Source organism: Aquarana catesbeiana, linkage group LG03 (genome assembly GCF_042186555.1).
Source record: "Aquarana catesbeiana isolate 2022-GZ linkage group LG03, ASM4218655v1, whole genome shotgun sequence".
Lineage (NCBI taxonomy): Eukaryota > Metazoa > Chordata > Amphibia > Anura > Ranidae > Aquarana > Aquarana catesbeiana.
The window spans coordinates 35,843,384-35,857,066 of record NC_133326.1 but is presented as its reverse complement, the minus strand read 5'-3'; the positions used below and the strand labels follow the sequence as shown (position 1 = coordinate 35,857,066).

The 13,683-nt window shown below is 41.7% G+C and overlaps 1 protein-coding gene across 1 annotated transcript in view; it reads right to left on the bottom strand.

Annotated features, from left to right (window-relative positions):
• Positions 1–13,683, bottom strand: part of AGBL1 (AGBL carboxypeptidase 1) — a 1,138,256-nt gene that overhangs the window by 747,864 nt on the left and 376,709 nt on the right. Inside the window, exons 13-14 of the mRNA XM_073623519.1 lie at positions 11,278–11,367; positions 7,394–7,542 (exon numbers count right to left, since the gene is read on the bottom strand). Of these exons, the coding sequence (XP_073479620.1) occupies positions 7,394–7,542; positions 11,278–11,367 (239 nt within the window). The remainder of the gene's footprint in view (positions 1–7,393; positions 7,543–11,277; positions 11,368–13,683) is intronic.

Below are 13,683 nucleotides of genomic sequence, written 5' to 3'. Positions count from 1 at the left end.
CTAACAGAAGCGCTACCCGGGGACCCCACAAGAGGAGGATCGAGGACGTTCTGTGCAATTCTGTTCTAATAAAAAAAGAAAAAAAGGCTTACAATCTAATTAACTAATTAACTATAACCATACTAAGTAAGTAAACTTTATGAGACATTAGTCCCCCTACAATGTGTCAATTAAAATCTCTCCCTAACATTATCCTCTATGTTAGCTACCTTTTATCCCTCTATATTCATCCCCTAATATCCCATGTTGCATATTTCAGCCCGATCCTTCTACCCTCTATGGCCACCACCTAGACCGTCTCCCTTCTGTGCTGGGTAAGCTCTAGGGGTGAGCTCTCGCATCCAGGTGGCTTGTTCGTTGGCAGTGTTATTTGTGGGGCGAGTGGTTGTGTTCATTTGATCTGCAGTATAATCTTGGCCACCATTTTATATTAATATACATATGTTTATGCTATAAACCAGCACTCAATGAGTATTTGATCTAAACTGCCTTTTTTCTCTTTCTATATTGTCTAGTTTGTCATACCAATCTATCTTTGAATTGCATGTCCCCTGAAGAAGCAAATAGCGAAACATGTTGGGCTAGTGTGCAATTTTTTTCAAATATGGTTTGAACCTACGTATCTCTTAGCCACTTTGTTTTTATAACTTCTGTAAGAAGAGATGTAACAAGTGTAATGTATCTGTCTTATTCGAACATTTTTTTTGTACCAATAAAATTTATATTTTAATATGAAAGCATTTTCCAAGCTTTGTTGGCACCGTTAAAGTCCCTGTTATTCTGTTCTTAATTGTCCCTACTCTGTTTTGGGATGAGGTGCCTTGTATATTGGGTGTTGACCGTGAACCAGACCAATCCTTGTCACTTACAATCTAATGTTTAAATAAATTTAATAAATTATTATTGAATTTAATTTAATATCTAGTATTGAATTTATGACACAGAAGAAAGTAAAATAGAAAAAATACATATACAACGGCATTATCAGCAAATGCATTTATGGGCCATCGTGCCAAGTAGTATGGCGTGATATGCCAATGAAATCTTGTTGGTGGCTCTTATTAAACCAATAATTTCAGTTAGACAGGATAAGCCATTCAGTGACAGCACTTAATACTGACATATTTAGTGTTTATTTGCTGCAATGTTAATTCTCAAGAGAGTGGAACTTTTTCCTCATATTCTCCAGTCACTACTAATTATAATAATTAGACCTGATCACAGGCCTACAAATTTCAGTAAACACAAAATGTACTTTGACTGTTCGACTAATTAATGAAACAAAATGAAGAACATTTTTTTGCATTACAAATAGCCAGGACGGTGACATGTTTTCTTTTGAGTTTTAACAAGAAACACGACCTCTTATGTAATTCCTCGGTATGCTCAATTATATTACAGAAATTTTCGTCAACACTCAACGAGACAGAATAAACAATATGTGTGCATGAAAGTCTGTTTATAAAAACTGGAATTGCTTGATTGCCGGATCATTCCTCAGACGTTCGCTATCCTTAGCCCAAAAAAAACCAAATCTTTGTTGGATAAATAGCACCGGGCTATTTCCAGGTAGAAAGGTAAACACAGAATCGGGGTGCTTGAATTGCGCTGATTAGATCAGTTTAGCATTCGTAAGAAATTGCCAATCAATCACAGGATAAATTATTTTTATTCTAAGGGTTTGTTAAATGGGGTGCCGGTAATCCACATATTGTGCCAGCAACGCAAAGAGGAGTTCTTGCATTCCATCAGAGATTGATGAAACCGAGAAGGAAGAGGAGTGGACCAAAATAAAGTATGAGAAACCAATGTAGGTAATTAGAGAAGTTCAGGTTTTTGTATTTTTTTAGAATCATACTTACCTAGGTTGGCCTCTGTACTCTATGGTGTGGGTGAACTGGGAGCTCTCCAGTCTGTCAGACCCCGTGACCCTGGACATGGCGCTGCTCAAGGTGCTCAATGTGCCCCGCAGGAGACCAGGGTCACTGTGGCAGCCAGGGGCGTCGGGAGGGGGTGGCTAGGGGGGGCTGAAGCCCCGAATGTGACCCTGAAAATCTATTGAATGCTGCTTTCCATTGTTAGCCCCGAGCGCCGGGACCAATATGATTTTGAGTGCGGCCGAAAATGGCTGAGTGCGGCTGTGGCCGAATGTGGCCGAGTGCGGCTGTGGCCAAAAGTAGCCGAGTGCCATAGCGGCCGAAAGTGGCCAAGTGCGGTGAATGCCATGACCGCGGGATGTGTGAGTGATATGACGTCCATCTTAGCCTGCAGGCTCCAGAAGGCGGGAACGCCACATCCCACTCCCCGCTCGGGCGGGCGGCTCTCCTCTCCTTCTCGGCTTGGCTCCTGTCTGACAAGTGACTGACTGCCTGCTGTGACCGCACACCACGGCTGAGCTGAGGTAGGTCAGACAGTGTGTGTATGTATGTCATTGTCAGTGTATGTAGGTCAGTGTGTGTAGGTCAGGCAGGTCAGTGTATGTAGGTCAGTGTATGTAGGTCAGTGAGTGTATGTAGGTCAAGTAGGTCAGTGTATGTAGATCAGTGTATGTAGGTCAGGCAGGTAAGTGTATGTAGGTCAGTGTATGTAGGTCAGGCAGGTAAGTGTATGTAGGTCAGTGTATGTAGATCAGGCAGGTAAGTGTATGTAGGTCAGTGTACGTAGGTCAGGTAGGTCAGTGTATGTAGGTCAGGCAGGTCAGTGTATGTAGGTCAGGTTGGTCAGTGTATGTAGGTCAGGCAGGTCAGTGTAATGGTCAGTGTCAGGCAGGTGTGTTTAGTGGTCAGCATCGATGAGCACTGGTAAGTCACACAACCCCACCGCGCCACATACAACTGCACCCACCCACCCCCAGATCTTGGACTTCGGGCTGAAGCCCCTGGTCCTTATGCCACCTAGCAACATCCCTGGTGGCAGCTCGGGAGACCTCTCAGCTGCTGCTATCAAGGAGAACGATGGTGGAAGTCCAGCATTTCCTGGGCAAGGGGGGAGCAGAGCCAGGAGCTGCACACACTCCCAAGGCAAACTGTTTGCCGCATTTGGGGGAGAGACAATTCAAGACACTTGTTAGATGCTGCAAAGGTACTATCGGGATGGCCTTCTACCCATAAAAGATCATGCTGGCATGGGCATGCAGAAGGTGGACTTCACACAGATCCCAAAGAAAGGCTGAAGGAGGTGGATTCAAAGAAAATCTTAAAAGCTATGTCTCATGTGTGGCCCAAAGACCGGCCTGATTTACGAGCAAGAGTTGCTATATCCCTTGGGCTTTTATCTGGTGCAAAGGGTATGAATATTATGGTGCTGTTCATGTTTAAATTTACCTAGGTGGATGCAGCATTGGTCTCCCTCCGGCTCTAATGCTGAGAACTGAGTGATCAAACACAGCCAATCACTTGGTTCTTACAGCTCCCTGAGCAGAGAGCTGGTAACCGCTCTATGCCCCCCCCCCCCCTCCTCGCATGCTCACTGGAGCTCTGTGCTGTGGAGGGGCGGCCAGCTCAGGCTCTCAGAAGCTCACCAAGAGGCTGAGCCGGGTGCCAGTCCAGACATGTGGGCGGATCCTGACCATTTGGTCACAATCTGTCCTGAGCTTGAACCACCTCTGTGACTTCAGCCAATAGCAGGCTTCAGCCCACTGTCTGCTGAAAATGGGTCACAGGAGTGCAGAACAAACTGCACTTCTGTGATCAACAGGAGAAGTACTGTACAGCCAGACAAGCTTCGGCTGTACTTTTTCTATAACCACTACAGCTCCAGAAGATACCCCCCCCCCTTCACTACCAGGCCATTTTTTGCAATATGGCACTGTGTTACTTTAACTGGCAATTGCGCGGTTATGCAACACTATACATAAATAAGATTTGTGTCCTTTTTTTACCACAAATAGAGCTTTCTTTTGGTGGTATTTGAACACCTCTGCAGTTTTGTTTTTTTGCGCTATAAACAAATAACGACCGACAATTTAAAAAAAAAAGTATTTTTTACTTTCTGCTCTAAAACACAATAAAATATATGAAAAAATCTAATATCGTCATCAGTTCAGGCCAATATGTATTCCGCTACATATTTTTGGTAAAAAAACAAAACAATAAGTGTATATTGATTGGTTTGCGCAAAATGTATAGCGTCTCCAAACTATGGGATATATTTAGGGAATTTTTATTTAATGATTTATTTTTACTTCGTAATGGTGGGGATCAGCGACTTATAGCGGGACTGCGATATTGCGGCAGACAGACCGGACACCTAACTGACACTTTTGACACTTTTTTGCAAAACCAGTATTGCTAATACAGTGATCAATATGCACTGTCACTGTACTAATGACACTGGCAGGAAGGGGTTAACACCAGGGGCGATCAAAGAGTTAACTGTTGTACCTAACATGTGTTACAGTGTAGTGGGGGACATGCTTTTACTAGGGGAAGGCATGGATCCATGTCCCTGCTTTACAGGAACACAGGAACCATGCTGTCCCTACTGACAGGATGCCTTGTTTACATGCCAGACTGCCATTCTACCTCTGTACAGAATGATCAGCGGGTGCAGGCGGACATGGGGTCAGCACCCGATACCCAGAAGTGCAGGATCATATATATATATATATATATATATATATATATATATATATATATATATATATATATATATATATATATATATAGAGATATATATATAGATATATATCTATATATATATATATATATATATAGATATATATCTAGATATATCTATATATATCTATATATATATAGATATATATAGATATATATATATATATATATATATATATATCTATATATATATATATATATACAGTGGGTACAGAAAGTATTCAGACATTTTTCACTCTTTGTTATATTGCAGCCATTTGCTAAAATCATTTAAGTTCATTTTTTTCCTCATTAATGTACACACAGCACCCCGTATTGACAGAAAAACACAGACTTGTTGACATTTTTGCAGATTTATTAAAAAGAAAACCTGAAATATCACATGGTCCTAAGTATTCAGACCCTTTGCTCAGTATTTAGTAGGAGCCCCTTTTGATCTAATACAGCCATGAGTCTTTTGGGGAAAGATGCAACAAGTTTTTCACACCTGGATTTGGGGATCCTCTGTAATTCCTCCTTGCAGATCCTCTCCAGTTCTGTCAGGTTGCATGGTAAACGTTGGTGGACAGCCATTTTTAGGTCTCTCCAGAGATGCTCAATTGGGTTTAAGTCAGGGCTCTGGCTGGGCCAGAACAGTCACAGAGTTCATGTGAAGCCACTCCTTTGTTATTTTAGCTGTGTGCTTAGGGTCATTGTCTTGTTGGAAGGTAAACCTTCGGCCCAGTCTGAGGTCCAGAGCACTCTGGAGAAGGTTTTCGTCCAGGATATCCCTGTGCTTGGCCACATTCATCTTTCCCTTGATTGCAACCAGTCGTCCTGTCCCTGCAGCTGAAAAACACCCCCACAGCATGATGCTGCCACCACCATGCTTCACTGTTGGGACTGTATTGGACAGGTGATGAGCAGTGCCTGGTTTTCTCCACACATACCGCTTAGAATTAAGGCCAAAAAGTTCTATCTTGGTCTCATCAGACCAGAGAATCTTATTTCTCACCATCTTGGAGTCCTTCAGGTGTTTTTTTAGCAAACTCCATGCAGGCTTTCATGTGTCTTGCACTGAGGAGAGGCTTCCGTCGGGCCATTCTGCCATAAAGCCCCGACTGGTGGAGGTCTGCAGTGATGGTTGACTTTCTACAACTTTCTCCCCTCTCCCGACTGCATCTCTGGTGCTCAGCGACAGTGATCTTTGGGTTCTTCTTTACCTCTCTCACCAAGGCTCTTCTCCCCAGATAGCTCAGTTTGGACGGCCAGCTCTAGGAAGGGTTCTGGTCGTCCCAAACGTCTTCCATTTAAGGATTATGGAGGCCACTGTGCTCTTAGGAACCTTAAGTGCAGCAGAAATTTTTTTGTAACCTTGGCCAGATATGTGCCTTGCCACAATTCTGTCTCTGAGCTCTTCAGGCAGTTCCTTTGACCTCATGATTCTCATTTGCTCTGACATGCACTGTGAGCTGTAAGGTCTTATATAGACAGGTGTGTGACTTTCCTAATCAAGTCCAATCAGTATAATCAAACACAGCTGGACTCAAATGAAGGTGTAGAACCATCTCAAGGATGATCAGAAGAAATGGACAGCACCTGAGTTAAATATATGAGTGTCACAGCAAAGGGTCTGAATACTTAGGACCATGTGATATTTTAGTTTTTCTTTTTTAATAAATCTGCAAAAAATGACAAGTCTGTGTTTTTCTGTCAATATGGGGTGCTGTGTGTACATTAATGAGGAAAAGAATGAACTTAAATGATTTTAGCAAATGGCTGCAATGTAACAAAGAGTGAAAAATTTAAGGGGGTCTGAATACTTTCCATCCCCATTGTATATATATATATATATATATATATATACGTGCGCAGTGTGGCCGTCCTGTAGCAGTAAATGTGCTATGGGACTGTCGGGAAGTGGTTAACAGATAATAGGAAAATGTACGGAAAAGGAATATTTAGTATTTTATCCATCAAAAAGTTAAGACAGCCTCTTAACAGGCAATTCAATCCTAGCGACGTTGTCTGATGTGTGTGTATGATAGTTCTCATCCTAGGCTGCTACTTCTCTGATAGCAACAAAGGAAGCACTCGCAAGATGGTAAATTCATGGATGTCTATAAGGAAACACCTGATACATAAGTTAATTTCACTTACAGAGGTTGTAAACCTCAGACATGAACGATGCGCAAACCTGGCCTCTATAGTGTGTACTTGTCTCAATGCAAAGCACCTAGTGTCATTTCTGTCTGCTGTTTCATTCCTCTGCTATCTGCAGAGTCTCTTCTGACAATTTTTCCTGATGCCAAGAGAAAAAAGGTGATGGGGAGGGACCTCCAGTTTGTGATTGACAGATTCAGCTCTGTTCCTGTGTGCTGTGTGAAAGGGGGTGTGTCCCTTCCCTCCAATCAGCTCTCAGAGCTCTCCTCACTAAGCTCTGCAGTGTGTAACAGCTCATTGCCTCCTGCTTTCTGAATGCACAGAGAAGGTGTATCATTTCTGGACTTTGAACAGCTATAGAGAAGAGAAGACAGTAGATAAACAGGTACAACCTATGTTGGAGGATTTGTTTGTATTCTGTGTATCACTGTCACTGCACGGGGTATATGTGAGGGTTTACAACCACTTTAAAGGACATTTTGAAAGATTTCATACCATCCTGTCACTTGCAGGTATTGATAAGGATATCAGCACTGATCACGGCACTAAATGAGCAGCATAGTGCAGTGCAAAAAGAGGTATATAGAGCACACATCAGAAGCTAGCGTAGAAAAAAAGTTTTCATAAGCACTCACCATAGTTAAACTCGCTGTTAGATTTTTCACAGTTTATGACATTGAAGCGGTATGGGACATTAGCTTTCATTGCACTGACTTCAAAGTAGAACCATTGATGATGCTCATTAGTGTTGACATCTGCATTCATAATCAGGTCATATTCAAACCTGAAATAAAAAGGAAAAAAAAAAAAACAACACAAGACAATACGGTGAGACTACATTTATTACAATGTACTTTATAATTTTACAATCCGTCATCATTGAAATCTACTTGCAGTACATAATTGACATCTAGATAGAGAACAAAGTAGAGAGTGATATAAAGCCAGTATCTCGTTAAATTTAGGCAAAGACAAATAAGATAAATTGCAACTGTTCTGCAGCCTGACTCTTTCACTGGTTGTAGATCCCACATGTTATCTTTGCAAAGTAAATGTGAAATACACACTAAAATATGACAATCCAATTATACATCTAACCATACAAAGAAGTACAAAAGCAAACACAGCATGCTTTCAGTTTGGTTCGCTTTTTAGAGGCTTTTTATGTACTTTTGTTTGCATTCACATTTATTAGAACTTGGCATGCTGTGTTTACCCAAAAAGGATGTCAAATAAAGTAATAAAGTGAACACTATTCCACATTCCACAAGGTCTAACATGAAAACTCAAAGTTGTGTTCCAAACCCTTCCAAACCACTTGACAAATGCATGTCAGAAGAAAGAAAAATGCCACTGTCCTGTACTGATGTGGTAAGATCTTGGCACAAGGGTTAGAGGTTTTGGGCATGGGATCCTTTCAGTGTCAAAGTCAGTGGCGGCTGGTGCTCAATATTTTTTTTTTGGGGGGGGGGGCTGCAAACATACCTCCCCCCCTCACTCGCACTGTGTCCTTCTGTTCCTGGTCTGCTCATCCATTACCAGCTCCAGCCTGAATTACGACTATGCTTCTGCCTACATGACTATACCAAATCTGACCACGAGTTACCAACCCAACTTCAATGACTTTGCTGATCATCTGGTGCCCAGCCAGTCTCTGCTAATCATCTGCCCGCTGCCCAGCCAGTCTCAACTGATCATCCACCTGGCCAGTCTCTGCTGACCTTCTGCTGCCCAGCTTTACTCTGCTGAAGTTTAGATTATCTATACATACCAACCACTAACAAGAACTAGTAGACACTCGTGACACTCCTGTGATCGTGCCACCTGTTCACATTACCAGTGGCCCTGAAAAGGGGCCATCTTCATCACATCAGGTTCATCTACTAGGTACAGTATGTGACAGTTAGGCCTCGTTCACACCACGGTGCATAGATGTTAGTTTTTCTGCATGCATTCTGCAAGGGCTTAAAAAAAACAAAAACAATGTTTCTCTATGTGCCCTGTTCACCCCACACCGTGTGGATTTTGTTCTGCACAGGAATATGCAACATGTATTCAGTTTTGATACAGTAACCAAAGGTTGGACTTTAAAAGTATGAAAACAATGGAGAAGTAACAAATTGATATACATAATATTTATTGAGAAAAGTTCATCGTATACAGGCATACCCCACTTTTAAGTACACAATGGGGTTTATTTACTAAAGCTGGAAAGTGCAAAATCAGGCTCCCTTCTGCATAGAAACCAATGAGCTTCTAACCCCAGATTGTTCAATTAAGCTTTGGTAATAAAACTTGGAAGCTCATTGGTTTTTTGCAGAAGTGAGCCTGATTTTGCACTTTCCAGCTTTAGTAAATAAACCTTATTGTGTACTTAAAAGTGGGGTATGTCTGTAAACACAGTGTACAAAAATATAAAAAAAACATGAAATCGATACAGTTTGTACAATGAGCCCTTGTGCGTCCTACAATGAGCCCTTGTGCGTCCACACGCAAGGGCTCATTGTACAAACTGTATCGATTTCATGTTTTTTATCTTTTTTGTACACTGTGTTTATACGATGAATTTTTCTAAATAAATATTATGTATATCATTTTTGTTACTTCTCCATTGTTTTCATGCCTTTAAAGTCAGACCTTTGGTTACTGTATCAGTACCCTTTCCTATTTCCCCTTAATTACAGACATAGGTGTGCGCAGCCTATTACATTAGGGTGTGCACCCCAAAGCTCAAACACATATGTGTGTGTGTGCATGTGTATATATACTGACAGTGTTAGTAGATCAGTGGATGGTGTCAGTAAGGCAGTGGATGGTGTTAGTCGTTTTTATTTTTATTTTTTATTATTTTTTACAATTTTAGTTTTTTTACAACTTTTTAGGAGCCCCAGTAGGGGGCTTTGGTGGAATATCAGGGGTCTAAAGGGGGAATCTGCACCACACAGGGTGATTAGGGTGTGCCTGGGCACACCTGGCACACCCTGTGCGCACGCCTATGATTACAGATGTGGCATTATGAGTGCTCCCTTCTTTTATTCTCATGTATTCAGTTTTCTCCACGGGAAAAAAAACTGAAATCACATCAACATTGATGTGAATAGGGAACATAACTGATGCCCATAAAAACTGATGTCCACATGCATAAAAACTGATGTCCACATGCATGAAAACTGAGGTGAACTGATGTGAAACTGATGTCTCTGCAAGTGAAATCTGCATGGTTTTCCCATCTGTTCCCATCAGTTTTCATGCATGTATGATGTGAACGAGCCCTTTCAGTGGTTGTAAATCCTCTCCTATACCCAGCGAAGTGAACAGCCTCAGATGATACACAGAGCTGAAACAAATCTCCCTACATAAGTTTTAAATGTATATCTGCTGTCTTCAGATTTCTCCATTCTTTGGAAAGTGCAGAATGTGATAGAAATATTTCTTTCTCTTCCAGAAGTGGGTGTGGAGTCTGGGCTTACACTGTGTGAAAACTGATTGGAGGAAAGGCACACACCCACCCTCCACATAGGCAGAGCCGCAAAGGAACATGCAGAGCTGTACTGTAAATAGACCAGCTCTCTGCTAATCTACCTCTAAGCTCCCTCCCAACACAGATTTTCACCTGCTGTTATCTCGTGTGTCGGAGAATTTGTCAGAAGTGACTCTGCTGATAACAGAGGAATGGAGCAGCAGAAAGCAACAGTACTTAGAACTTTGGAGAGAGATAAGTAAACACTACAGATATATGTGCTTAGGTCAAATTTCATGAGTGGGGTTTACAACCACTTTACGTTCAGGTCACACGTTTGGGATAGTTTAGGTTCCTCTACCAGGAATGTGACAGTTAGAGAGGAACTAAACCCATGATTCAATGTTTAAAAAAAAAGTTACATTCCCAGCATGCCAGGAATGCTAACTGTCACATCTGCTTGTGCTGTCAACCAAACTATCAACCATCAAATGGCCGGTGTCATAACTGATTGTAAGCTCTAAGGGGCGGGGCCCTCTGATTCCTACTGCATTAAAGTGCATTGTATTTGTACTGTCTATCCTCAAGTTGTAAAGTGCTGCATAAACTGTTGGCGCTATATAAATCCAGTATATAATAATAATAATCACATGTGCAGCACCATGGCAGTTGCAGATCAAACAGAAGCTAAGAGGGCAGATTCCTTGGCTGAAAAGCATAGGAGGGTTTTGGTCCACTGTAGGTTTACATGTTTGGGATAGATTAACTGCAAGGGTGTCAAACTGGCGGCCCTCCACCTGTTGCAGAACTACAATACCCATCATGCCGTTGCTCATGAGAGTCATGCTTGTAACTGTCAGCCTTGCAATGCCTCATGGGACTTGTAGTTCTACAAGAGCTGGAGGGCCGCCAGTTTGACACCTGTGAGGGTATGAGTTCCAAAAAATATTTTTCCGCATGCCAAGATAAAACGAGCCAAAAATGAGCCAAAAATGACTGCTTTTTGGTGGTTCCAATGAAAATATTCTTCATCCCCACAAACTTGGGTCAGATACTTACTCACGCACTTGTATAGCTTTTTTAAGATTCCCAGATTCAAATTTGGAAAAGAACTTCAAACAGTTCATCTCTTCACAACCTTCTGCAATGCTGAAAACATAAAACCAAATCTTAAGGTGAATCAAAGACAGTTGTGTGAGACATTCAAAACTCTAATTTTAGGCCTGGTTCACACCTATGCAGGTTGGATTTTGCATATTCCAGTTGCATTTTTGATCCATTGAAGTCTATGGAACCAAAAACCAAAAAAAAATCCCTGGCCCTTTCCATAAAAAGCACAGATGTGAACTACATCCATAGGTAACCATGTTAAATGGCCTGTAGTGTGTTTCAGCAAAACTGAAAACGCACTAAAAAATGCATAGGTGTGAACCAGACCTTTTTCATTTACTCCCTCGTTTGTAGATATCATATTTTCAATGTGTAAGTTTTTACTCCCTTGGAACATTACCACTTAATTTCCAAGCCTTGCTCTTTACCTGCCAGTCAGGTACCTTCCATCCTGGACCACGTGTTCTTTCTCTGTTTGCTGTATTTTATTTTATCCACTTTGGCGCTCATACCTGTTTACCCCCTATGGACCAGACCATATATTCACATTTCTGCTATGTGTCTGTTCATGAGTCTATAACTTTGTAATTACTTAGACCACTTTCACACTGAGGCGCTTTACAGGCGTTTTAGCGCTAAAAATAGCGCCTGTAAAGCGCCTCTCCTGTCACTCCAGTGTGAAAGCCTGAGTGCTTTCACACTGGGGCGGTGCGCTAGCAGTACGATAGAAAAAGTCCTGCAAGAAGCATCTTTGGGATGGTGCCGGAGTGGTGTATACACCACTCCTCCACCACACCTGCCCATTAAAAAGAATGGGCAGCGCTGCCGAAGCTCCTGCAAAACACTTTGACAGCGGCGCTACGCGGCTCCGATTAAAAGCACCCCACTCTTGGCCGAAAAACACTGCTAAAACGAAGGTAAAGCACCGCTAAAACTAGCGGTGCTTTACTGCTGATGCTCTCACCGCCCGCGAAAGTAGCCTTATGATAAAGAATTGTTTTTTGGGGGATAAACTGGTCCTTCTTGCGACCCTAAAGTCCTCTAAGAATTTTTTTTATTTTATTTGCATTTTAAGGGGAAAATTAGTTTTATTTTTATTTTTGGTAGCATGTTAAAGTTATTCACAAAAAATTCACAAAAAAATAAAGTTGTTTTTTTTTTTGCATATATTTCATCTTTCTCATAATGCATCAGTAACTTACTTCTTACTGATTTAAAATAAAACAGATATACCCTAAACATATTTTTAACACTAAATCCTTAAAGATAACAATTTATAAATGTGTTTCTATATTTTTTTTTCCAGCAACTAATTTAAAATAGAAGCATGGAACAGGGAATGGAATTGTTAAATAGTGGTTTACAGGTTGAAATGTATAGGTTAAGGCTAAGTTCACCTTTTTTTTCTAAATTCCAGCTTTCTTATGTGCCTGCGGGAAGAAGCCAAGCGACTGGAGAATCCAGGGGAGGACTTTTCAGGAGAGGACTGCGCAATAAGGCCAGTGCCTCTAGAAGAGCCTGGAGACTCAGTTGGAGGAGGCATCCCGGGTCACATACCATACAGTACCGTAAGTTCGGAAGAAGGGAACTGGTATCATGTGATCAAGCCTTTGATATTGCAACAAGTCACTAATTACCCAATCCTGTGGCAGAGGATTGTGTAATAGGGCGTACACACGGTCGGACTTTGTTCGGACATTCCAACAACAAAATCCTAGGATTTTTTCCACGGATGTTGGCTCAAACTTGTTTTGTCTACACACGGTCACACAAAGTTGTCGGAAAATCCGATCGTTCTAAACGTGGTGACGTAAAACACGTGCGTCGGGACTATAAACGAGGCAGTGGCCAATAGCTTTCATCTCTTTATTTATTCTGAGCATGCGTAGCACTTTGTCCGTCGGATTTGTGTACACACGATCGGAATTTCCGACAACGGATTTTGTTGTTGGAAAATTTTATCTCCTGCTCTCCAACTTTGTGTGTCGGAAAATCCGATGGAAAATGTCCGATGGAGCCCACACACGGTCGGAATTTCCGACAACACGCTCCGATCGGACATTTTCCATTGGAAAATCCGACCGTGTGTACGGGGCATAACAGTTACACCAAATCTTAAAGTCTGTGGCAGAGACTATTACCGAGCATCACATCGGCCACTAGGTCAGTGAGAGAGGCCTGTGCGTTGGTTGCTGAATCCAGTTTTGGATGCTGTTGCCCTCTGGTTCAAAGAGAGTGTTCCTGATCTGCAATTTCAAGATACCTGAATTCTCCCTAAACCCTCTATCCCTCTATTGCAAGAATCTTTCTTAAATAAAGCATTCAAGAAAGAGACTGTGTATCAGAGCTGAATTA